The sequence below is a fragment of the Bufo bufo genome, chromosome 6, assembly GCF_905171765.1.
Source record: "Bufo bufo chromosome 6, aBufBuf1.1, whole genome shotgun sequence".
Taxonomy (NCBI): domain Eukaryota; kingdom Metazoa; phylum Chordata; class Amphibia; order Anura; family Bufonidae; genus Bufo; species Bufo bufo.
This window is the reverse complement of record NC_053394.1, coordinates 311,310,761-311,337,394: the sequence shown is the minus strand read 5'-3', so window position 1 is coordinate 311,337,394 and position 26,634 is coordinate 311,310,761. Positions and strand designations below refer to the sequence as shown.

Sequence of the window (26,634 nt, the reverse complement as noted above, 5' to 3'; positions counted from 1 at the left end):
CTAAAATATTTTACAAGCAGACTGGTAATATGCAGCTGGAATACACACCCGTGGGGGTGCGGTTGATAATACGAATTATTGTAATAGTTTATGTCTACGACACCCTGGTTAAATATTCATTACACTGTTGGAAAGTTTCTGTCTCTCATATCTGCAATTATAGAACTCATCTGTAAATGTCTTCTTTCATTTTGTGACAGTGGTTAATGTAAAGGAATTGTGGCGCAATGAAATATTACATTTCTCTGTCAGATCTAGATCTCGCTGCTACTTACTTGTTATGGCCCCCCCTGGTGTTCATTTGGTTCCATATCAATACAGTAGCGGGAATCATGCTGTCTGCCATGTGCATGAGGATCCAAGTGGTGAGACAAAGCTCCTGGACGTGCACTCATAACTGGATACATAAAGTGAACATCCTTAGAGGGGTTTTAAAAAGAAATCTATGGGGCATATGGGATACAGGTAGGTAACAGCAATAAAAATGGTTGTGTTTTGTGCGACCTATGAGAAAAATTTAATATTTCATAATAATAATAATTGACACCTTATTAAAGGGAGTATGTCAGCAGTTTGGATCAATGATAGGTAGGGGTTGGGGAGAGCAGAAAAACATACCTTCTGTGGAACTTTGTCATCAGGAGTAGAGTGAATATGAACTTTTGTTCTGCCAGTTTCTGCTCCTGCAAGTTCACTGGAGGTAGAGTTCACTGTTTCATAGCCCCTTCCCTCAGCTATAGTGGTCTCCTGATTGGATGCTACAGTTATTACTTAGAGCAGATGGGAGGAACTGTGGGGCATCTCAATGCAGAGAATACTTCGCAGTGAAGCTTTACCTCCAGAGCACTTGCAGGAGCAGAGCCTGGCAGAATAAAATCTCATATTCACACTGCTCCTGATAAAATCTCCTCAAAAGTTATATTTAAGCTGATGTCCCCAGCCCCCATCTAGTGCTGTCAGCAGTTTTGCATGGTCAACACTGCTGACAGAATCCCTTTAAGCTGCCCATAGACATGCAATTATTGACAATCAGGTCAAAATGACTAGATGCAGAGGAAAGGTATAAAAGAAATGCAAACAATACCCCTATTATAAGATCTGATCAGCGACTAGTATCCTACATTTATAGGTTTTGGTCACATACTGGGTAAAAAATCCAATACAGCTGATTACAATGTTAATCATTATTTTTAATTTGCTGCAATTATCACCGTCCAGGGCCAACGTTACAAAAAACTGACTACGATCCAGTAGGGGTGGGCGATATAAACGATATACGATAATATCGTCATCAATTCGGCCGACGATATAGATTTTAGTTATATCGCCATATTGCGATAGATAACCACGGAGCGGTAGTGAATTGAAGAAGCTTCTCACTCACCGCTCCGTGGCCTCCCGACTCTGCACCGCGCTGCAGGGCTTTGCGTTCACACATTGTCAGCGCGCTGGCTGACGCTGTGTGTGACGTCAGGTCCCTCCCAGTGCATACTGGGAAGAAGACACTGCCCGTCTCCTGTGAACTCCATCAGCCAGCCGTGCAGGAAAGGTAAGTAGCAGGGGCCCGAATCTACCGGGGGATGGATGGCTATAGCATGGGGCTGATGGCGCTGGCTGGGGGACATGATGATGATGGCAATGGCACATGGGGCTGATGGCGCTGGCTGGGGGACATGATGATGGTTGCAATGGCATGGGGCTGATGGCACTGGCTGTGGCACATGATGATGGTGGCAATGGCATGGGGCTGATGGTGTTTTGTAATTTGTATACATACAGAAGAAAATAATATATCGCGATATCTCGTCATATCGCACCTGCTTCAAATTATATTGTTATATAGATTTTAGGCCATATCGCCCAGCCCTACGATCTAGTAAGCTGTCCTGTAAGATCCCTGCTATATAGGACACACACTTTTTATAGAGCACAGGTAGGGTGTGCTGGGTTTCCAGACTTGGCATTCCAAAGCCATCACTAGCTGGGTAGATGGATGAGGTTGGCACAAAGATCATTAATAAATACTTTATAGAACATATTGCATAATAAAGAATATACTATATTTAGAGTCCACTAAGCGCAATATGAGATGATGGATAAGATTTCAAACTCTTAAAACAAGCCACCTTGGCAGAGAGCACCATGACGCCACACATCATTTCCCAAACTGGGGTAAAATGTTGTCATCTTCAAAAGTCTCTACTGTTACGTCATAGAGCTCACGGCTGAGCCTGAAAGCGACTGAACACTTTATTCTCTAGTAACTTGTTATTAGCTTCTTTGATAAGTTCTAATTTACTGTGTCCAAGGGTCATTCTTTTAAAATCATGGCTAATGTCCTCCCTTTTAATATCAGCCAAAGGAGTCTTATTTGCAGAAGTGCGGTCAGAATTTGTTCCTTTATTTAGCGCTGCATCACTTTTCATTCTTGGGGACATCTTGTTTTGTGGAAGTAGAAGTTTATTCTGAGGTTGTTCAAACTTGGCTCTAATGAGAGAAGGCGAATCGATCAGATCAGGGGTAGACTTTGATAATGCCTGTTTCTGCATGACCAATAGGTTATTTTGGTTGGTGTAAGGAGCGGACGGTCTCCTCTGGTTTTTGGGTGATTCCACTTTTGGTTTAAGTCTCTCATCATGTTTATCATTGGAGTTCCTTTGGAAATATCTTGACACTACTGGTTTCTCTTCCCGAATCACAGTGACTGCCTGGTGATTTACAAAGGGTGGTGTCTTTATGCTATTTTGGCTGTCGGAACTAGAGTTACTGTCAGATTGGAAGGAACGTTCAAGGACTAGAGGTGGTTGAGGAGTAACTTTCACAGCTTGAAATCTGCTCCTTGTAGGAGTAGGCCCAAATGACTTACTGCTTTCATTTTCCACATTAGAAAAGTAGTCATTTTCTAGTGAGTCGGCATACAAACATCGGAATTCCCTGTCAAACTCTTCCACTATATTCCCTTTGAAGTAGGTTGCCATATTGCTGTGGATGTGACCCGAAAGCCAGCTGAAACTGAAAGATAATAATAAGTGTCAGAATAGGTTTTCATGGGAAAAAAGTAAAAAAAAAAAAAAAATCACAAAAAGCCTCACAAGTCTCATCACATGTAAGGGATTCTCTACCAGCCAGGCTACCCATTACACCTCTTGTAACCCACTACTTTGGCTTGATCTAACAATTGGGTAACAAATAACACCTCCACTTGGTGACCTACATATTGTATTGTAAATCAGTATTATTCAACTACCTTAAAGGAGACTTCTGGTGCAAACATTTTAAATAAAAATGGTATTGGATAGGAAAAAAACAAAAACAAATGGTGGGTACTCACCTTACTGATCCCTCGCGGCTGCTGTTCAGCCACTGCTTTGGTCTTCACTCCTTTCCACTTCATTTTCTTGGGCTCAACATGCCGGAAATAGCTTGGACTGACTGCTCAGCCAATCACTGGCTGAGGTGAGTCACCTCTGGGGTCAGTCATTGGCTGAGCAGGCAGACCATGCTGTTTCCTGTGCGCTGAGCCTGAGAAGAGGATGTGAAGAGGAGCGGGGACTGAAGCTGCAACCAGAAAGCAGCTGCGAGGGATACATGTTTGTTGTTTTTACCTTCTTGTGGGTCTTATTTCATACAGTAGGACACCATTTTCTTAAAATCTTAAATATTCATTTGACATTGGTGAAGGAAGAACATAATTGTATGCACCATTGCGTCCTGCATTAAGGAGGTATTCCCCCTTAAAAGCATTGGCTCTATGGAAGAACAAAGTGACTGATGGAGGCACCATACGGAGGTATAAGGAATGCTTCCTGCTCCGTAATGCAGATTTGTTGGGACTCCATTTTTGTCATACATGGTCCATGTACGTGGCTTTACCATATGCATGAGGCCCAATAATTAGGCACATTTCTCCCCCAGGCATGTACACTTTGTCCACAATATAAGCTACGACACAAACCACTAGCTGAGATGACCCGGCTTGTTGGACATGTTTCGCTATAGGTAACTAAATAGTTTTGGCTTAAAGGGGTTGTCCCATGAAAAACATTGTACATTTTTCATACCAGCACCTGGATCTGAATACTTCTGTATGTGCATGTAATTAAAAATTTTGTATAGTCAATGAGTTATTCACTGAAATGAATTTTTATAGCGCCACCTTCTGTTTGTCCATTTCCTTTTTTATCTGACCACCTCACTGAGGTGAATGCACATGCTCAGTTTTATCCTTTAACTGCAATTAGTCCTATCTTCTTTGACTCTTACAGGGAAAGAGCTGCAACAGAATGGACACGCTCCCTAAGAAAAGCACACCCTCTCAGCTGCCAGCCTGAAATAAATCTAGAAGAGCAATTTGACTAATAACGGAGAGATCTCTGGACCCATTTGAGGTACAGGGCTGGTTCCAGAAACATATTTGATGTATGTTTTAATTTTTTTTACATTGAAGGGGTTGTCCGGGTTCAGAGCTGAACCCGGACATATTCCTGTTTTCACCCAGGCAGCCCCTCTGACATGATGATCTCCTTTGCTCTGCACTGAATTGCGCAGGGCAAAGGCTTTTTTTGGAGATCCAGTGATGGACTGGGCTCTTCATGGGTAAAGCTAGGCAGAGGCTTCCGCCAAAAAGTGAGCCCAGTGACGTCACCGGCACTAATGGGTGGGCTTTAGAGCTGCCCTATCCTGTAAAATGGCTAGGGCAGCACTAAAGCCCGCCCATCTGTGCCGGTGACATCACTGGGAACACTGCTAGGCGGAAGCCTCTGCCTAGCAGTGTTAAAAAATAAAGAAACAGCCGTTGCCTTGCGCGATACAGTGCAGGGCAAGGGGGAGCATCGGAGCATCAGGGCCTGCCTGGGTGAAAATGGGGATATGTCCGGGTTCAGCTCTGAACCTGGACAACCCCTATAATTATAGGCTAACCCCTTTAAGAATATCACATGCAGTATAAGTTTGCCACCCCATAAAAAGTTAATTTGTGATATTACCTGTAGGAACCAGCAATGACGTGCTCACAGTCAATCAATACAAACTTCTCTAGTGACTGTCCAGAAAATTTCTTCCCAGACTTTGTACAGTATGTGTCTCCAGTTATAGTGCGGATCTTCATATTCTACAACAAAAGAGATACAGAAAATTGTCAGATATTGCAGTAGTTTTATTTTTAATCAATTCTAATAAAGAACGTATGCTAGGTCACAGAAATTCACCAAGTGTGGCTAGCGTGAAGTCCATAAAATGTTTATGACACTACTTTATAAAGATTGTGTTAGGTATATTCTGCCCACTGATCAATGATAACAGCATGTCAATTGGCGCTTAATTACCTATATTTATATGAAGCAATTATCTTTAGCGTCAGGATGAATGATCGTTAATACGATCATTCACCCCCACCAATACAGTTTTCATTTGGTGGCAGCGCATTATCTGTTTGTACGAAAAAATTAGCATTTGTAATGCCGCGTACAAGTTGCGATCGCCAGGCAATCAAGCATTTCTTTATTTTTCAGATCATTGGCACCAGCTTTACATGGATCACTGATCAGGAAAATGAATGTTCATATAATTGTTTGTTCCAAATGATCCATGTAAAAGGGCTCTGAGACTTCACAGGTAATGCTATGAGATAATGGAGACTACTTGAATGGAACGTGCACCTGCTTGTTCAATTATTTTCTCTAATGTCACCCGATTCTGAATGTCACAAAAGAAAGACAATTCTAGTAGAGTGAAGGAAACATCTGCAGAACTGAGGCATAATAGCTTATGCGCATAAGTGGTTATAATTAGGCATAAAGGTAGCTAAAAATAAAAATGAAAACCTTCAGATTGTGAGCACACCATCATCCACACAACGTCTTCAAAGATTCCACTTACACTTACTGGGACTTAGGCTAAAATTGGCCACATACAGGGGCAGGAATATTGCTTGTGTGGTTGCTTAAAGATAATCTATCACCCTGATTTTGGACTATTATGTACAGTAATACATGAGTAGTACTGCAGATAAGGAGTCTACATCACTATTTTGTATTTTCCTACTTCTCCCGGTTCCCCCACTGTCAGCACTCAGAGCTGTGCTGAAATACATTGTCAGGACTGCTGTGCTGTGCTAACATAATGGAGAGGATTCCTGTGCACAGCAGTCCTGACAATGTATTTCAACACAGCTCTTAGTGCTGACAGCGGAGGAACGAGGGGGGCAGTAGGAAAAAAAAAAAATAGAGATCTGGACTCGTTGTCTGTACTACTACTCATGTATTACTGTAAATAATTGTCCAAAGTTGGGGTGACAGATTCCCGTTAAAGTAAAAAGGTCAGGTGATTTCAGCTGCTCTATCTGAGAGCAGGATATTACAGAGAGATAGAGGCTTAGCTCTGTGATATATAGGTTTATAGGGTTTGGAGCAGCGTAAAAGAGTAAATCCTGACAGGACTCCTAGGAGAGACACTGAGAGTCCTCATTAACCCACCCACATACAGTGATTGACAGCTCTTCCTGTATTAGTGTTTACAAATAGGCTCTCAATCATTGTGTGTGGCTCACTGCTCCAAATCCTATAAATCTATACTGTATATCACCAAGCTCAGCTTCTTTCCCTTTATCATAAACAGTTCCCAGAGAGGGCAGCCCAAGCCACCATAGTTTCTCTTTAACAGGAAATGGCCATTAAAGGGGTTCTCCGGAAATTATTTAAAATGACTGCTGGGATGTGAGCAGGACTGGTTGCCTCCACTCACAGAGCTGTTTAAGGGGTGAGATGGTGGGGTCTCACTACATACTATGCTCTAGCACTTGCATATACTACATATACATGAGTTTTCCTGTGAGGCTGTTCAGCCATGAAGGCATATCTGTCAGGCTCCCATCTCTGCTATAATATGCTGTCTTTCTTGCTTTGATTGTTTTTCTCTCCTGGCAAGAATATAATATAATGGTTGCTCGGAAACTTGAGTCACCAAAGCCTTCAGCATACACTCATCTGGAACTTCAAGACCAGAAGTAAAGTGTAGGTATATACTAATACCTAAAGTAAGTATCTGTAGGTACTATAATGGACTTGGGCTTCTAGAATCTCTAGTTTCCATATTTATGAGTATGTGCTGCCTTCTCTAAAAAGTATATTTTCCATGACAGAAGGTTTTGTATCAGGACCTTAGGGTCCTTTTACATGGGTAGATATTTTCCAATAACAAGCATTGATCAATAAAAAAGCAAGTTGATCGGCGCACATTAAAGGGAGCATTTACACTGGGCAATTGTTATACGGGAATGGCGCCCAAACAATTGTTTTCTAACTTACAATCATTCGTGCAGCCGTTCATTTCTGTTACTGTCAGCAGCACTTTCCCTGTTTAGACGAGGAACGTACTGCTTTTAAAGGATCATCAAACAAGTATGAATGACCAGGATTGGGATGATTGACCGTTCCTACTAACATTCTTTAAGCCAATAATCACCCGTGTGAAAGGCCCCTAGGAGGACAGCAGGTCTATAGATGGCAGCTGATGGTTGGTACTTTTGGTACAAATTTTCTATCTTAGTATTGTCAATTACATATTCATTTTAAATTGAATATGAAATCTCTCCACTCATTACAATATGGTCTCTTTTAATGTCACTGTATATATGATTCCTACTTAATTTAACTGTCATGTTCTGTCTACGGAAGGAGATGTTGTAGTCCTCCACCCTCTGTCTGGAAGTGAACACCCAGTTATTGTCCTGAGTAATACATACAGTAAATTCTACAAGTCAGCATGTCTGCAAGAAAAATGAGAACATTTCAAGTTCAGATATGTTAAGTAATGAAGTTCTTTCAGTCTATTACGATTTTCACAGTTCTAGAAAAAAAAAATGAATCAGGATTCGACCCACCAGTAACAGAAATAGGTAAATACTAGTAAAAAATGTCAGAATCATGAGTGTACACTGCAAGATCGCATGCACAGACCGTGTACAGCGGCACATGGAATCCTTATGGCTCCATATAGCGTGTCCTGTAAGCATAATACTCTTCCCTAATGCCACCAGATATAGGGCAGCTATCTTATATGTCAATGTTCCACCCTTTAGATAGGCCTCGAGACATGACTTGGATAATAAATAAGCCAGCATCTCATCTGCAGACAGCTGTTTCAGGGTGATTGCCCCTCATCAGTGCAGAGCAGAGAAATGGGTGAGAGACCTAAGTCAGGATTTGGGGAGTACTATCTCTTCTTGGGGAAAGAGCACCTTAGTCGGCGTGAGGAGCCTTATAGCTCATCTGCATTCCTTTCTTCCCAGAATTCCAGAGGAACATGTATGGCCTATAAGTCTTCTCATGCCGACTAAGGTGCTCTCTCCCCAAGGGGAGATAGTACCCCCCAAATCATATGCTTTCCCTATCACTTCAGAACCACTGTAGCTACTGTAACTGGGCCAACCAAATATTTTACAGTCACCGATCTAAGCTCATCCTCATCTTGTGCATCGCTACTTACATTGTCATGCCCCTGTGCTGATAGAGAAGGTGCAGTTTGGGTAATAGAAAAAAAAAAAAGACGTAGCTATAGGAGCTGCAGAGGCAGAAGTCTCACCTGGACCCTGGTGCCACATAAGAAAATGCCAGTATTATTATGGTATTTTACATTGGGTCCCATAAGGGTCACTTTAGCCCTACTGGGTGGTTGATGGTCTAAGTCAGTGGAATGTAAGGGTACATGCACACAGCAGTGTAGTCGATGCAGATTTTGCTTCTATTCTGAACCAAATCCGCATGTGTTACTTGAGGTGGATTTGGCCCAGATCTGACCGTTTACATTACAAAAGGGTGAAATCTGCACTGAAAATCCATGAAAACGGTTGACATTCTGAGGATTTCAAAATCTGCAGCGCGGGTCAATTTACCTGCAGGATTTCTGCACCGTGTAGATGACATTTTGAAAATCTCAATCTACTTAGCTGGAAATGTATTACACTGCGGATTTTCTGCACAAAAATCAGCACGGAAAATCCGAGCATAATACATAAAGCGTGCATGCGTCCTAAGGGGCAATCTATGCGTCCAGCTTTGTGTCATGGTCCGGACATAGGTTTAACTTACCCAAACTCACAGCATCATCCATCCCTATGAAGTTATGAGTTTGGGTCAGTTAGACCTGCCATCGGGCTATGAGTAATAAGGTTGGATAATACGTCTGGGACATGGGCATGTGAATAGACCCTAAGGGTAGGTTGACATGGCTGTATTCTATGCATTTTCAAAGTGTTTTTTAATGTGAATTTTAAGGGAATTTCCACACAGAATGAATGAGTTGCATTTTTTTCTACATTGTAAATGATCTATCTACGTGTCACTTACAGTGCAAATTTCCAATTGAAAACAATAGGAGGATTGAGACCAGAATCTGCATGGAATTGGGTGCATAAAACATGCCAAAATCCACATGAAAAAGACGCCCTGTGGACATGGCCTAAGGGTCAGCCACATGTGGCCGGTCTGCTGCAGATAGTGTGGATTTTGTGGCAGATTTTATCACTGAAATGCTGCAGGTTTGTCCCAAGTGTCACCCTTTACATTGCAAAGGGTGAAATCCCATGCAGAAATCTCTAACATAAGTTGGCAAGCTGCAGATCCGCACCGTGTGGCAAGATGTGTGAATCTGGTAGCAGTAGTTTTCAGCAGCTGCAGCAGCATATGTATTAAGCTTGTTAAAGGGGTTCTCCGGGCTTTTAATATTGATGATCTATCCTCAGGATAGGTCATCAATACCAGATCAGCGGGGATCCGACACCTGGCACCCCGGACGATCAGCTGTATCCGGCACATGCCGTCTCCGGTCTCTCCTCCGCTGCTTTGCCATAGACCTACAGCGGTGAGCAGGAAGAGAGATGGGAGGCGGCCCATGAGCACTGCATCCCCCGTCTCCTCATAGAGCTGATTGGGGTGCTGGGTGTCGGACCCCCGCCAATCTGATAATGATGACCTATCCTGAGGTTATCAATATATAGGTCATCAATATTAAAAGCCTGGGGGGAACTCTAAAGTTTCTTACACTACTGTAAATGCTGCAGATACCCCACAGCCTGTAATTGTCTATGGAGATCCTTGTTGATGTGATTTTAGATGTTTTTAGGAATTTAGATGTGATTAGGTGCCCTGTCTTGTATAATATACATTAACAGAGAAGTACCGTAAATACAACTTACAGGGATTAGAATTTTATTAAATCCCAATTTTTCGTACATCTCTATGAAGTATGTGAGGTTCTTCTCATCGAGCAACAGGTAAACGGGAACTTTTCTTTTACTTGCCGCTTCTATCATGTCACATAAGAGGTCCACATCTGTGAAAAGATCCATGACCAATGCAATGACCTGAATAAATAAAAAGAATCATCATCAATATGACAAATACCTTGAAATATTCAGTCTAACATCTGTAGATAAGACAGGGTTCAAAGGGAAGTCCACCCAAAACATGCAATACTGTGAGGTTGTCATGGCTCTTGCCAATAGGGATATGTGGGGTCATTTATCAAACTGGTGTAAAGTAGAACTGTCTTAGTTGCCCATAGCAACCAATCAGATTTCACCTTTCATTTTTCAAAGGAGCTGTCCAAAATGAAAGGTGGAATCTGATTGGTTGCTATGGGCAACTAAGGCAGCTCTACTTTACACCAGTTTGATAAATCACCCCAATAGTTATTATTCTCATTACCATTAACGAGTAGTATTAATGTATAACTGAATTTTAATTGCCCAAAAAGGTTTGCGGTAGGTCATCAATATAAAATCGGTGCGGGTGCTGGATATCAGCTGTTTTGGGCAGTGTATGATACAGATGGCATACTGTAGTTTAGCTCCCGTTCACTTGAATGTGAGCCAAGCTGCAGTACCCGACATGGCCACTACTGAGTATATGGAGCTGTCTGGCAAATCTGCTGCACGAAACAGCTGATCTGTGGGGGTGCAGGGTGTCAGACCCCACCAATCTGATACCGAAATCCCCCTTAATTTTATGGGTACCCAAATGGACATGCGGCTTAGGCTAATTTCACAGAGATCTCCAGATCCTACATTACCAGACACTACCTTCTTCCTGCCGGACCTCACTGACTATAATGGGGTCCAACAGAGATCTGGCTGGCACCCAGCAAATATGCTGAGAATCGGCCGGACAAAAACCGCTTCACTTATCATTTTTTGTCTGCCCGTTTCCCAGCACTGTCTGCCGGCTGGAACACCCAGCCGCTAGTGTAAAAGTAGCCTAACAGGTTAATTAGAGTTCAAAAGCAAGGGCTGAATGAGGGCATATGTGACTGGAGAATAATAGCAGGTGACAAGTTCCTGGTATTTTCAGTTTCGGCATATTTTTGTGTATGTCCCACAAGTTATTCATTGTTCAGCAATTTTTTTATTTTTATTTTTTTGTTTACTCCAAAGGCGTTTGTGAAAGAGTGATATCTTGTACGTTCACGGTATGAGAAAAGTTTAAAATGCTAAGAATTCTTTTTGTGGAAAACAAATACTGAAGGAGTACGATCAGTCTAAATGAACCCTGTGGGTCTTTCTGCCGTCAGTCTGCTATGTGCCTGTGTCGCCAGCGGGTAGAGAATGTTCCAGGTTAGAACAAAGTTTATTAAACGGGTTGTCTCACTTCAGCAAATGGCATTTATCATATAGAGAAAGTTAATACAAGTCACTTACTAATGTATTGTGATTGTCCATATTGCCTCCTTCGCTGGCTTGATCGATTTTTCCATCTCATTATACACTGCTCGTTTCCATGGTTATGACCACCCTGCAATCCTGCAGTGGGGGACGTGCTTGCACAAGAACAACAAAGCTCCAACCTATGCGTGATCCCACGGTCCCGGCCACCAGAGAGGATGGTGCTTTTTCCTAGTATGCGAGCACGACCACCGCTGCTGGATTGCAGGGTGACCATAACCATGGATACGAGCAGTGTATACAGTAATGTGATGTAAAAATTAATCAAGCCAGCATAGAAGCAATATGGACAATAACAATACATTAGTAAGTGACTTGTATTAACTTTCTCTACATAATAAATGCTGAAGTGAGACAACCCATTAAGTTCAAAATGTATTGTTAAAGTTGGCTGACTCAGCCCAAATATCGAGGATGTATCCACAAGATATTTTCTAATTATAAGGAAAATGCTCATTTGCATTTTTGGGTGGACTACATGTTTGGCCCACCATAGTCATGGCCATCTTTGTGGCTTTTGGGTAATCTCCTATAGGAGATGAAATGGACAGTGCTTTCCTAGATCCGCTGCTTCTTCTGATTCCAGCAGTTGGACCCCCACATACATTGAAGGGTGACCTTAGCATCGAAACTCTACTAAGTGGGCATTTCCTCAAGGGTGTTCTGAATCTTATTCTCCGATCAATATAAGAATATTTACCATCCTGATCATAACTAGAATGCAAGTCAGATGTCCGAAAAGTCATATAATGGAAAACAGAGGGGGGAATTATCATGAGGGGAATTTTTTAAGCCAGTTTTGTAGGAGTCTGTTTTGCTGCAATTTGTCTCTCTTGATGTGTAATAAATTTGAGGCATCCTTAAAGGGGCTGTTCTAGCTCAACGGTTATGGCATATTGCTACGATAGGCCACAGATATCAGATAGGTGTGGGTCTCAACTCTTGGACTCGCTCCTATCTCCAGAACGGGGCCCCCGAATGAGGGAGAGCACACTGCACATGTGCAAGGTCCTCTTCATTTACTGCTATTGGACTTCCAAAAATAGCCATGCAAGTGCACTTGGCTATTTTCGAAAGTCCCATAGCAATGATTGCAGGGTAAAGCTGCGCAAGCGCAACAACCTCTTCATTCACCTCTTTATGAGATGCTGGAAACAGCTGGGCCAGCTATATTCAGAACTCCCCCGTGCATGAGGCTGCCCACTCTTCATTTCAGGGGCCCTGTTCTGGAGACAGAAAGTGGATCCAAAAGGTGGGAACACAAGTAGGTGGGGCCAACACATGTACGCAGTGACAAGAGAAGTAGGTGGGGCCAACACATGTAGGCAGGGACAAGAGAAGTAGGTGGGGCCAACACATGTAGGCAGGGACAAGAGATGTAGGTGGGGCCAACACATGTAGGCAGTGACAAGAGAGGTAGGTGGGGCCAACACATGTAGGCAGGGACAAGAGAAGTAGGTGGGGCCAACACATGTAGGCAGGGACAAGAGAAGTAGGTGGGGCCAACACATGTAGGCAGGGACAAGAGAAGTAGGTGGGGCCAACACATGTAGGCAGAGACAAGAGAAGTAGGTGGGGCCATCAATCAACTGTAGTGCAGCACAAAATACTGCTGCCCCCCCACTGTGAGGATAACGATACAGTTGAATTCACAAGGACAGCTGTGGCCACTTGCCAGATGCATAAGTACCTGATGCTCCTAGCATTAATTATTACTGAGAGCATCTGATCACCATGTACTGGAGCTGGAATCGGACCACCAGTGGCAGGGGAGTCTTTTTTTCCCCCTACACACTGGCTGGCAATATTAAAAGAGGTGATCAGTCTTAGAGAACCGCTTTATAGAGGTTGTCCCATCTTGGTATTTTGGAGGTGAAATGGGACTAAGCGCCAGACCCAGGCTGCAGTGAATGGGAGCTACAGAAACAGCAGAGTGCTGGCCCGATTGACAGTTTCTGTAAGCCCGGCCACCTGGGGGCGGCGCTTAGCCCCATTTCGCTGTGGAAACGGTGAGATGGAACAACCCCTTTAAGTATGATCTGTAGAGTGACAATTTTCCTGTATCAGGTTTCATTATTGTCCATTACATAAAATCCAACTGGAAAATAAGTTCTTAAATTAATCGACCGCTCCTACATAAAAATCTATAAAGCAAACCCTTTTATCATTGCTTGGAGATTTTAATCTATCGGCTTTGGTAGTGCAAACAGGAGAAGTCCAGATAACATCACGTGAACTTACTTGACAAGTTACTTCTGTGACTCATTTGCTGAAACTAGTGACTTTCCCAGCAGGTGCCTGAATCATGTTACCTGTGTGGCATCATTCACTGTGACAATTAGACTGCTCATATACTGTACCTTAGAGTGGATGTGCAGCCAGTACATATTGATGACCTATCCTCAGGATGTAGGTCATCAATATCTGATCGGCGGGGGTATGACTCCCAGCACTCCCGCTAATCAGCTGTTTGAAGAGCAGGCGGCGCTCATGTGAGCGCTACTTTCTCCAAGATTACACTGGGCGTCGTCTCGGCAGCACAGTGTCAATACAAGTAGTTGTTCCATTTACTTGAATGGCATGAGCACTTGTAATTACACTGCACCACTGCTGCTCCTCTTCAGACAGCTGATTGGTGGGGGTGTCAGGAGTCGGACCCCCACCGATCAGATATTAATGACCACGGGCGTAGCTCATTGGCCTTGGTGGAAGAGTTCAGCTTCCCTCAGTGCTTTGTGGCCAGAGGCAGGGAAAAAATTGAAACGTCAACCCCCCTCCCATGCCAAATTCTTGACCTAACCCTTTCCCCCAGCCGGATGTGTAACTTGACCGGCATGTACTTTCTATAATACCAGTGACTTCTTATACAGCACTTTGGGCCCCTCAGTATCCTGTGCCTGGTAGCGACTGCTACCTCTGAACCCCTCACAGCTATGCCCCTGTTGATGACCTATCCTGAGGATAGGTCATCAATACTGGCTGCACATCCCCTTTTAGGGTCCATGAAACACAAATTTGGATACACTTTGGACGATAAAAATACCAGAATAACTGAATGCATTTTTTTTCCACCTGCATCTTTTGCCATGTTTTTTTCTGCCACTTTTTCTGGCATTTTTTTTTTTTTTTTTTTACAAACAGTGTGCTTGTCCACTAGTGTTTGCTTCATGGCGTTCTTCCTTTATAGAGAAGGTGATGTGAAACTCCAAAAGCCCCAGCATGCTGCATTTTAAAAAGAATCCAGAAAGACAAAAACCACCACCTAATTAACAAAATCGCCAGGAGCAAAATACCGTAACCCAAATTGTGTGTGCTCTTTCACATTTCCCATAGACCTTCAGCTAACATCTGGGGTTGGCATTTTTACTGCAAAACATACACCAAAAATGAAGGTGCAAAAAAAGCCACTAAAGACAGAAAAGTGCAGGACAATGGCAGCATCAACCTGCTACGAACCCACCCTGAAGGCTCTTTTAGATGGACTGAAGATTGTATGAACGCTCCAGATAATTGTTCTGTGTAAATGTGCCGCTTATCACCTGGTGAACAAGCAAACGCTCATTTGTCATGTGATATGTCATTTTTGTGGCAGATAAAAGTCATTTGTTGGCAGCACATTGTCCTGTGTAACCGAGATTTTCTGCCCACAATCAATGACTCCGTATGAGGATGACTTTCAGTGGAGTTCATGACGGATCCGTCTTGGCTATGTTAGAGATAATACAACCAGATCCGTTCATAACGGATGCAGACGGTTGTATTATCAGTAACGGAAGCGTTTTTGCAGGACCCTGCCGGATCCAGAAAAAACACTAGTGTGAAAGTAGCCTAAGTCTGGTAAATGTAGGATTGCAGTATAATTATTGATTTTAATAACTGTGTATGTGCCAAGTGGATGTGGCAACAGGATACAGCCTCACCCTGGTATGAGCGTGATTACATAGAGTGTATGACATGCTTGTTAGTTGCTCGTTTTAACACGACCCACAACCAAAATACAACAGAACTGCACGTGGCACACCCCATGACCTTCCACTCAGCATCGTTTTGGGTACAGTGATTTGTAAAATTTTAACTATTCAGCCTCCATTTTGTATTTTTTGTTGGCCACTGGCATTTGATTATGCCATATAGGAATGTCCTGTCTCTCAGTAAGTATGCTGATATGTATATGCCCATACTATTTAAAGGGGTTGCCCAGCCTTTTTTAGGGGTTGTTTTTTCCCAGGGATGGCCAACCTGAGGCTCTCCAGCTGTTGCAAAACTACAACTCCCAGCATGCCCAGACAGCCTACAGCAGGGCATGGTGGGAGCTGTAGTTTTACAACAGCTGGAGAGCCACAAGTTGGCCATGCCTGGTCTATCCTCTAGATTGGCGGGAGTCCGAAACCTTTCCCCCCCCTTCCCCGGCACCTTCAACACTGTAGTGGATAGCGCTCATCAATGCAGTGCTGCTCCCATAGACTACAATGTTGACGGTGCTCTGTAGCTTCCAATCATCCCTTATAAAAAAAGCTGGGCCATCCCTTTAAAGCAGGGATGCCCAACCTGCAGCCCTCCAGCTGTTGCAAAACTAGAATTCCCAGCATGCTCGCACAGCCTAAAGCTATAGGCCTACAGCAGGACATAGTGGGAGTTGTAGTTTTACAACAGCTGGAGGGCCGCAGGTTGGCCATCCCTGCGGAATGTTTCACATATATTTATTTTTTATTAATTAATTGAAACCAGATAAAACATATTCCTATTTTCAGATCTGTTTTTGCTCTATTTTGTGCACATAATTATGGTGGCAGCCATCTTGCCTGAGCTGTGAGTCATTGTACTATTAGGGTGATGTGATGGCACAGGCTCAGGAGCTGTACTCGCATAATCCCTTGCAGGTGCCAGTTGTATTGTCTCTCACCCCATCGCCCCCTCAATGCAATCACAATGTGTGAGGGGTCTCCTTGGCATGGCTGGTCATCATGGTGGGATCCCAGAAGTTGGATCAGATATTTATCCTCTCTCTTGTGTATAGGGAATACATTTGTATTGTGGACAAACCCTTTAAAACTGAATTTAGTCTATCTAGACAGTGATTGGCTGCAGCGATCACATGCCGCACACCTGCACATCACTGAGCACATCACCAACACTGCAGCCAATAGTAGGCTGTGACGGGGACGAGCCTTCCTAGGGCCACCAGCGTGGTAAGTATTACCTATATGAGGGGCCCAGGCTTTAGGGGCGACATTATAGGAGTTGGATAACCCCTTTAAAATACACATTGGATGGTTAGTTGATCCCAATGAAATGACTAGGTTTGGCTAATGATAAGGGGGCACATATACTAAGACTGGCTTTTACACCGGTCTTAGTTTTCCCCCTTACACTGCTTCAAAGAATCATTTAATTTACGACGAGGCGTGTGCATGGTCATAAATTAGGTGCACCTTGCACCTAGCAAAAAAACTACGCCAGACGCTGCCAACATTTCCACCTATTTCCACACATTAATGTTAATAAATTTGCCGGGCCATGGCCCCTGACACAACCCCTTCCCTCCCACCTAAGTATCATCGCACAGCCGGTTAAAAAGGGACTTATGACTACAGTCGTGGCCAAAAGTTTTGAGAATGACACAAATATTAGTTTTCACAAAGTTTGCTGCTAAACTGCTTTTAGATCTTTGTTTCAGTTATTTCTGTGATGTAGTGAAATATAATTACATGCACTTCATACGTTTCAAAGGCTTTTATCGACAATTACATGACATTTATGCAAAGAGTGAGTATTTGCAGTGTTGGCCCTTCTTTTTCAGGACCTCTGCAATTCGACTGGGCATGCTCTCATCAACTTCTGGGCCAATTCCTGACTGATAGCAACCCATTCTTTCATAATCACTTCTTGGAGTTTGTCAGAATTAGTGGGTTTTTGTTTGTCCACCCGCCTCTTGAGGATTGACCACAAGTTCTCAATGGGATTAAGATCTGGGGAGTTTCCAGGCCATGGACCCAAAATGTCAACGTTTTGGTCCCCGAGCCACTTAGTTATCACTTTTGCCGTATGGCACGGTGCTCCATCGTGCTGGAAAATGCATTGTTCTTCACCAAACTGTTGTTGGATTGTTGGAAGAAGTTGCTGTTGGAGGGTGTTTTGGTACCATTCTTTATTCATGGCTGTGTTTTTGGGCAAAATTGTGAGTGAGCCCACTCCCTTGGATGAGAAGCAACCCCACACATGAATGGTCTCAGGATGCTTTACTGTTGGCATGACACAGGACTGATGGTAGCGCTCACCTTTTCTTCTCCGGACAAGCCTTTTTCCAGATGCCCCAAACAATCGGAAAGAGGCTTCATCGGAGAATATGACTTTGCCCCAGTCCTCAGCAGTCCATTCACCATACTTTCTGCAGAAGATCAATCTGTCCCTGATGTTTTTTTTGGAGAGAAGTGGCTTCTTTGCTGGCCTTCTTGACACCAGGCCATCTTCCAAAAGTCTTCGCCTCACTGTGCGTGCAGATGCACTCACACCTGCCTGCTGCCATTCCTGAGCAAGCTCTGCACTGGTGGCACTCCGATCCCGCAGCTGAATCCTCTTTAGGAGACGATCCTGGCGCTTGCTGGACTTTCTTTGACGCCCTGAAGCCTTCTTAACAAGAATTGAACCTCTTTCCTTGAAGTTCTTGATGATCCTATAAATTGTTGATTGAGGTGCAATCTTGGTAGCCACAATATCCTTACCTGTGAAGCCATTTTTTGCAACGCAATGATGGCTGCACGCGTTTCTTTGCAGGTCACCATGGTTAACAATGGAAGAACAATGATTTCAAGCATCACCCTCCTTTTAACATGTCAAGTCTGCCATTTTAACCCAATCAGCCTGACATAATGATCTCCAGCCTTGTGCTCGTCAACATTCTCACCTGAGTTAACAAGACGATTACTGAAATGATCTCAGCAGGTCCTTTAATGACAGCAATGAAATGCAGTGGAAAGTTTTTTTTTGGGATTAAGTAAATTTTCAAGGCAAAGAAGGACTATGCAATTCATCTGATCACTCTTCATAACATTCTGGAGTATATGCAAATTTCTATTATAAAAACTTAAGCAGCAACTTTTCCAATTTCCAATATTTATGTAATTCTCAAAACTTTTGGCCACGACTGTACTTTTCATCTAAATAAATGATCCCCAATGTGTATGGCCACCTGTAGAATATGTCCAGAATATTGACCAAAGATCTTTGCAGGACCTAAGATCAGCTTTGCCTACATGTTATGTTTGTGTAAGGACGGTCGTACCTAGGCAACAATTTATTCTAAAACACAATGCATCCATTATGAGTTAGGTATGACAATGTTCAACTCATACACTGCCCAGGAGGTGTACATAGGGACAAAGCAAATGTTATTGTATATGTGCCGTCCAGCCTGTGCCATAGACTTGTCTCTGTCTCCCCTACCCTTCATATGATTCCCATATAGACTTTGGCCAATCTTTTGAAGGTTTTGAATTAATGTCAGCTGAACTGGCAAACTAATGTGTATATGACCTCCTCACTCTCCTCCAGATATTGGGGACATAATGATTGGACAGTTGGATTTCAACATGCCTGATCCTGTTATTCCCAGCAGAGAAAAGTCACACAACAGAACACACCAACTCTTGTTCGAGCCAAGCATGCATGTCTGTTGGGGCTGGGGATAGGAAGGAATCACTAATGCCTTCGCTGGTCCCCTTGCAGAATCATTGTTTGGCGGTGCAGTACCCAGACCTGGGGGTGTCTGCAAATGTTTATGTTATGTTATATATGTTATGTCCAAAACACCAGCATACAGAGGTATGGTTGGCAGGGACAGAGTTAACCACCCTATTCCAAGCTAGAACAGTGAGGAGGAAGAAAGTACGTCCCTTTGCTTCTAGAGTTAGTAGAATCATCAAGTCATCCATTTTCTTCTGTGAGACCACTACTCCAGAGAGACTGCAAGAGCAACCAGATTTCCCAAAGGCTACTGCGTGATATAGACAGCAGAGTGACTAGCAAGCCATAGCTTTACAGATCCTGCTGCAGGTGAGGGAATACAGTTCGGACAACCATCACTTAGATAGCATCAAGGCCATACCAACTCCAAGCCTGCATTATCGAGTAGACACCTAAATCAACAAGTGGCAGATTACAACTGTTAGCCAGAAGCACAAGAGAGAGAGAGAGTTATCAGCAATATAGCATATCTGAGTTGCATTAATTGCCACTTCTCAAGCCACTGCCTCATCATCTGGGAATATAAACTGCACTTTGTACCAGGTACTGCTGGATGTACCACAAGTTATATTTTGCACAAAGAGAGACTTTTATACTTTTAGTTCTGGCTTGATTTTTCAAACCATCTTTTGACTGTACCGGTCCCAAGGGAGCACACAACATCTCATCAGGGCCACTACCACTCTGCACGGGCTCCTCAGATGCTCACTGCAGCGGCAGAAGAGTGCGGTTTAGACCACACAGTCTGCTGCCGGGCAAACAATTTATATGTCCGTATGAATGATACTATTACATGATGATTGCGTTCTTTGTTCGTTCATTGGGTTACAGGCGGCACCATTACACCGGCAGATTATTGCTAACGAGTGTTCGTACATCTATAATCTGCCCAAAACATCGGTCAGTGTAACCCCTATTGCCTGTCCATCTGTAACAGTAATGGTCCCTTTACACAGGTCGACGATCTAGCAGATTTTCGTGAAGGAAGCGTTCCTTCCCAACAATCTGCTTATCGCTAGCGGATGGGGAGGAGCAATCGCCAATGCCATTGCTCTTCCCGATACTGTCTCGTTTCCCGGCAGCAGATTGTGTTATGCACATGGGAAGGAATAATGCAAGTCACCCGTACATACTAAATGGTAAAACACTGGGTAACACTGACATGGAAAAGGACCTAGGAATTTTAGTGGACAGAAAACTAACCTGTAAAAACCAGTGTCAGGCAGCTGCTGCCAATGCCAATAAGATCATGGGTTGCATCAAAAGGGGCATAAATGCCCGTGATGAGAGCATAGTCCTACCACTTTACAAATCACTAGTCAGACCACACATGAAGTACTGTGTACAATTCTGGGCTCCTGTGAACAAGGCAGACATAGCAGAGCTGGAGAGGGTTCAGCGTAGGGCAACTAAAGTAATAACTGGAATGGGGGGACTACAGTACCCATAAAGATTATCAACATTAGGCTTATTCACTTTAGAAAAAAGACGACTGAGGGGAGATCTAATAACTATGTATAAATATATCAGGGGTCAGTACAGAAATCTCTCCCATCATCTATTTTTTCCCAGGACTGTGACTGTGACAAGGGGACATCCTCTGCATCTGGAGGAAAGAAAGTTTGTACACAAACATAGAAGAGGATTCTTTACGGTAAGAGCAGTGAGACTATGGAACTCTCTGCCTGAGGAGGTGGTGATGGTAAGTTCACTAGAAGAGTTCAAGAGGGGCCTGGATGTATTTCTGGAGTGTATTAATATTACAGGCTATAGCTACTAGAGTCGAGAAGGAATTTTATTTCCCTTAAGTGGGGAAAATTGGCTTCTACCTCACAGTTTTTTTTTGCCTGCCTCTGGATCAACTTGCAGGATAACAGGCCGAACTGGATGGTCAGATGTCTTTTTTCGGCCTTATAAACTATGTTACTATGTTACAAAATATACAATTACCCGATGAATGAGCGTTTTGCTCGTTCATCGGCGGGCATTTACACTGCCAGATCATTGCTAACCAGCGTTACTAGTAATGCTGGTTAGCGATGATCTGTTCAATTGTCGGCCCGTGTAAAGGGCCCTTAGCTGTAGTTTTATTGCTCTGTTATCTTGATGATATATCACCCCATGTCCACATATGTAAAAGTGGTGTGCCTTTCTCACATTCATTCAGTTGTATATTACCTGATGAAGGAGCCTCTGTTGTCTGAAAGCTTGCAAACAGAATTTATCAGGTTAGCCAGTAAAGGCATCACTGCTATAATACTTTCGTGTTTTTTTTTAACATCACATACTGTCGATTTTTCTGGCTAACACAGTGCCATGCTATTTTTGCTATACATTGTTCTTATCATGAAAGGCCAATTCCACTGAGCTAAATTCAGTTCTGACAGTATCCTACCTCCCCCTCCTTCCTCTCATGTCACAAGGACAGAGGGTCTGGAAATGTAAAGAACAAATGGTCTCTGAGGATTTTCTTTTCACAGAATAGGGGATCTGGCTTAAGATAATAAAAATGGCAGAGCCTGCAAAAAAAATGGGCATACCGCAATCTCCCATCTCCCGGGAGCCAAACTTCTGAATTTGTCAAATATAATTTTTAATCAATGAAAGAAATTACCAGCCATTACCAGCTCTGCAGCGTAAAGTCCCTGACAATCACATTCCACATCTCAGTTTCCTGGACCCCTGTTAATATTGCATATTCTGGGATGAGAGACACACTACAGGCTAAGGGTACTTTCACACTAGCGTTTTTCTTTTCCGGCATTGAGTTCCGTCCTAGGGGCTCTATACCGGAAAAAAACTGATCAGTTTTATCCCCATGCATTCTGAATGGAGAGCAATCCGTTCAGTATGCATCAGGATGTCTTCAGTTCAGTCTTTTTGACTGATCAGGACAGAGAAACTACCGCAGCATGCTACAGTTTCATCTCCGGCCAAAAATCCGGAACACTTGCCATAGGAATGTATTAGTGCCGGATCCGGCATTCAATGCGCAGACCGAAAAAAATGTGAAAAAAATAAATGCCGGATCCTTTTTGTCCGGATGACACCAGAAAGATGGATCTGGCATTTCAATGCATTTACTGATCAGGATCCTGATTAGTCTTACAAATGCCATCAGTTGGCATACATTTGACGGATCCTGCCTGCCGGATTCCTCTGCCGCAAGTGTGAAAGTAGCCTTAGAGGGGTTTTCCGGTACTTAGATATTAATGGCCTATCCTCAGAAAAGGTCACCAGTTGCAGATTACTGGGGGTCCAACGCCCCACCGATCAGTTGTTTCAGGTAGACAGCGGTTTTAGAAACTTAAAGTGGACGGATGGCTCTGTTCACTATGTACCGGTAGTTTCTCATACCAGCATACTGCAGTTCAGCTTCCATTCCCTTGAATGCATAATGGACAGAACCTTGCGCTTCTGGTTCCGTCCACTATATAGTTTCCGGTGCCCACGACTGCCTGGCGTAGCTGATCAGTGGGGGTTCAAGGTGTCGGACCCCCACTGATCTCATATTGATGACCTATCCTGTGGATAGGTCATTAATATCTAAGTACCAACAGATCCCCAACATTGTAGAAGTAAAATTAGGTAATAGTTGCCGGTTTTTAGTGTATTATAAATTTGTCCTAATTATTATCTGGGGGGAAAAAAACACTCACCGATTTTGCTTTATTGATGAGCGATCTGATGAGATCTTTGATGCTGTTGTTGCGATGTCTTTGGAAGATAACTTGCACTTCTGTTCCTTTACTGCGAGTGAGAAGTGGAATTTCAGGCCATCCATGCTCCAGATTAGGAGCTTCGATATCAGACATCATAGGAAAATAGGTGCCAGATGTCAGCTCAGAAGGACAGCATTCGGAAAATCCAGAACCGTTGGCATCTCCATCCTTATCCAACGATGCATTCTCATATCTATTGATACTTGTGCTACTGCAGATATAGTCAATGTCTAGGCTGGATAAAAAGGGCAGTTCTTTTTCCTCACACAGCGCCTGTAGATATGCCTTTTCTCCTTGTTCCACCAAAGCATCAGTGGCCAGGCGTGCAGACTCATTATAATTCAGGACCAAATGAGAACTTTGTCGCCAAGGGTTTTTTAGTTCTTCTACTCTGCTTTTCAGTTGTCCAAAAGTCCTCACTCCTCTCCTTACCTCAGGGTTGAGCATCACTGCAGGAATATCAATAGGCTTTCTCCGGTGGATGGTGAAAGCTCCGACTTGTGTGTTACAGGACCTTCCTTTGTGTACAAATCAGCTGACTGTATTGCTTTTATACTTGTCACTTGCAGTGAGTTCAACTATGTATCCACATGATCTGTCCCGCTCAACAGAACTTCCTCATACTTCTTCAAGCTCCCTGTATCTACTGAGCTTTCAGCCAAATGTTGCCCTACCCCCATCTAGTTACCTGTTTGTTGAGTTTTTTTTTTTTTACCCTACCGGCTAACGACTGTTGAAGCAGTTTATCCAACTTGTTCCAGCAGGCTACAGATAAGACTTCCTGACAACCCAAGTGCTGTTTCATTGGACAATATAATGCTGGCTAGATGGTTCCTTCTATTGTTCCCCCAATAGCTATTGCCCTGGAGACACTTTCTGATCCTTGCCACATTTACATATTCAATTTACTAAAGTGTTTGTGCCTGTTTTTAGCCCAAAAAAATGCTATTTTCCACAGTCTTTTTTTTTTTTTTTTACCGTAGTTGCATTTACTACTGAATTTGCGCCTGTTTTGGAGGCTTTTGCACCTCATTCACCTATTTAGATTTTTAGGCTATACTTGTGTTGCAGAAAAGTTGCACAACATTTTTTATAATGATAGTCAATGGTGTTACACTGCGACACGATAAATTGGATTTCTGTGCGACTGACGCGTTGTAGTCGCAGCTCGACACACATTGACTATCATTACAAAAAATATTGCATGACATTGGTGTGACAAATGTTCCAATGTACTTGTATCCTTGCACAACACATGTCTGAGACTAAGGGCTCGTTCACACGAACGTAAAGGCTCCGTGCCCGTGCTGTGGGCCGCATACGGCGGTTCCGCAGTTCACGGGTCACCAGCCGTGTGCATTCCGCATCATGGATGTAGACCCATTTACTTGAATGGGTCTGCAAATCCGGAGATGCGGTGCGGCACGGAACGGAACCCCACGGAGTGCTTCTGTGGTGTCCTGTTCCCTGCTTCCGTTCCGCAAAAAGATAGAATTTGTTCTATCTTTTTGCGGAACGGACAGATCGCGGACCCCATTTAAGTGAATAGTTCTGCGATCCGCAGCACGGGCACGGAGCCCTTACGTCTGTGGGCAAGAGGCCTAATTCAGAACTGTTGCGACTTCTTTCCGACTTATTTATGTAGGTGCTCCTTTTTTGCTCCTGAATTTGTCTTTCTACTCTCACTCAGGGCTGGCATACATTTCTTCGTCAGTGTTGCGCAGTTAAGTGCGACTTTTTTGTATTAAAAGTAACACATTCAGGGAAACGTGCAACTTTTCTATGCAAAGATGCAACTTTTTTCAAGTCTACCTAAATTAGACCAGTCTAAGGCTAGTTTCACACTAGCGGCAGGGGACACCGGCAGGCTGTTCCGGCGGGTGAACAGCCTGTCCAATCCATCCTGTCGCTAGTTCATGTTTGACCCCGGACTGCCGCTCCGTCCGCATTGACTATAATTGACTACTGTAATTCATTCAGTACTTTTAGTCCGGGTGCCTCTCACCGTGCGCTGCCGTGCCGCCACCGGAACTCCGCCCCCGTCCCCATTATGGTCAATGGGGACGGAGCGGCAGTCCGGGGTCAAACATGAACTAGCGGCAGGATGGATTGGACAGGCTGTTCACCCGCCGGAACAGCCTGCCGGTGTCCCCTGCCGCTAGTGTGAAACTAGCCTTAGACTGGTCTAATTTAGGTAGACTTAAAAAAAGTTGCATCTTTGCAGAGAAAAGTTGCATGTCTCCCTGAATGTGTGACTTTTAATACAAAAAAAGTCGCACTTCACTGCTCAACACTGACGAAGAAATGTATGCCAGCCCTGAGTCAGAGTAGAAAGACTGTTTTTGCGACAAATTCAGGACCAAAAAAGACGCACCTACATAAATAAGTCGGACGGAGCAGCAGTCCCGGGGCACACGTGAACTAGCGGCAGGACGGATCCGACAGGCTGTTCACCCGCCGGAACAGCCTGCTGGAGTCCCCTGCCTCTAATGTGAAAGTACCCTAAGAGAATATGAATATATGTCTAACTGTAAAACAACCAGCAGAGGTCAGAATAAGGGCTCATGCACACGACCGTAGCCTGTTTTGCAGTCCGCAAATTGCAGATCTGCAGAACACGGATGCCGGCAGTGTGAATTCTGCATTTTGCGTAACGCCCGGCCCATAATAGAACTGTCCTATTCTTGTCCGGAATACGGGCAAGAATAGGACATGTTCTATTTTTTTGCAGAATGCTGTGGAATGGACATGTGGATATGGACAGTGCACGGTGTGCTGTCTGCATTTTTTGCAGCCCCATTAAAGTCAATGGGTTCGTATCCGACCTGCCAAAAATGTGGATCGAGTGAAGACTAAAACAATGGTCTTGTGTAGAGATGAGCGAATGGAAGTTGAATTCGATCCGAATTTCAGGTTTTATTCGATTCGCACTGAATTCGATTTTCCTTGCGAATCGCATATTTTCCTAAAATGGCTGTTGCACATGTGAGGATATGGAGCAAGAAACTCTGGGAAGGCAGGATCACCCATAATGCCATACATGCAGCCAATCAGCAGCCAGCCAGCCCTGTGATGTCACAGCCCTATAAAGAGCCTCAGCCATCTTGGATTCTGCCATTTTCCAGTGTACTTAGTGCAGAGAGACTGCAAAAAAAGGGGGTCAGTCAGCACATCCCAATGTATGTTTCTTGCCATGGCTAGAAACATACAGGAAAAAAAGACAATGCAGCAGCATTCTGCAAACACAAATAAAGTACAATAATGCCAAATTTTTAGAAAACATTCTGGTGCTAATGCTACGCTTATTTAGCAAATTTTAGATTCTTGGCAAATACATTTTGTACAAAATTTTTTGGGCCAGTCTGCCAAACATCAAGGCGATCTCTATAATGGCCACCATAAAATTCAGGGAGTGCAGGTTCCACATGCATGCTGGGTCCACTCTGCTTTTTA

At 43.6% G+C, this 26,634-nt stretch overlaps 1 protein-coding gene across 1 annotated transcript; it reads right to left on the bottom strand.

The window, feature by feature from the left end:
* Window positions 1–1,751: 1,751 nt before the first annotated feature.
* FAM83C (family with sequence similarity 83 member C) lies at window positions 1,752–23,833 on the bottom strand. Its single transcript, XM_040437052.1, has 4 exons — window positions 23,119–23,833; window positions 10,193–10,360; window positions 4,986–5,110; window positions 1,752–3,012 (listed from the first exon to the last, which is right to left on the bottom strand). Exons 1-4 carry the CDS (start codon window positions 23,626–23,628, stop codon window positions 2,220–2,222), a joined length of 1,596 nt encoding a protein of 531 aa, XP_040292986.1. The 5' UTR covers window positions 23,629–23,833; the 3' UTR covers window positions 1,752–2,219.
* Window positions 23,834–26,634: the final 2,801 nt, after the last annotated feature.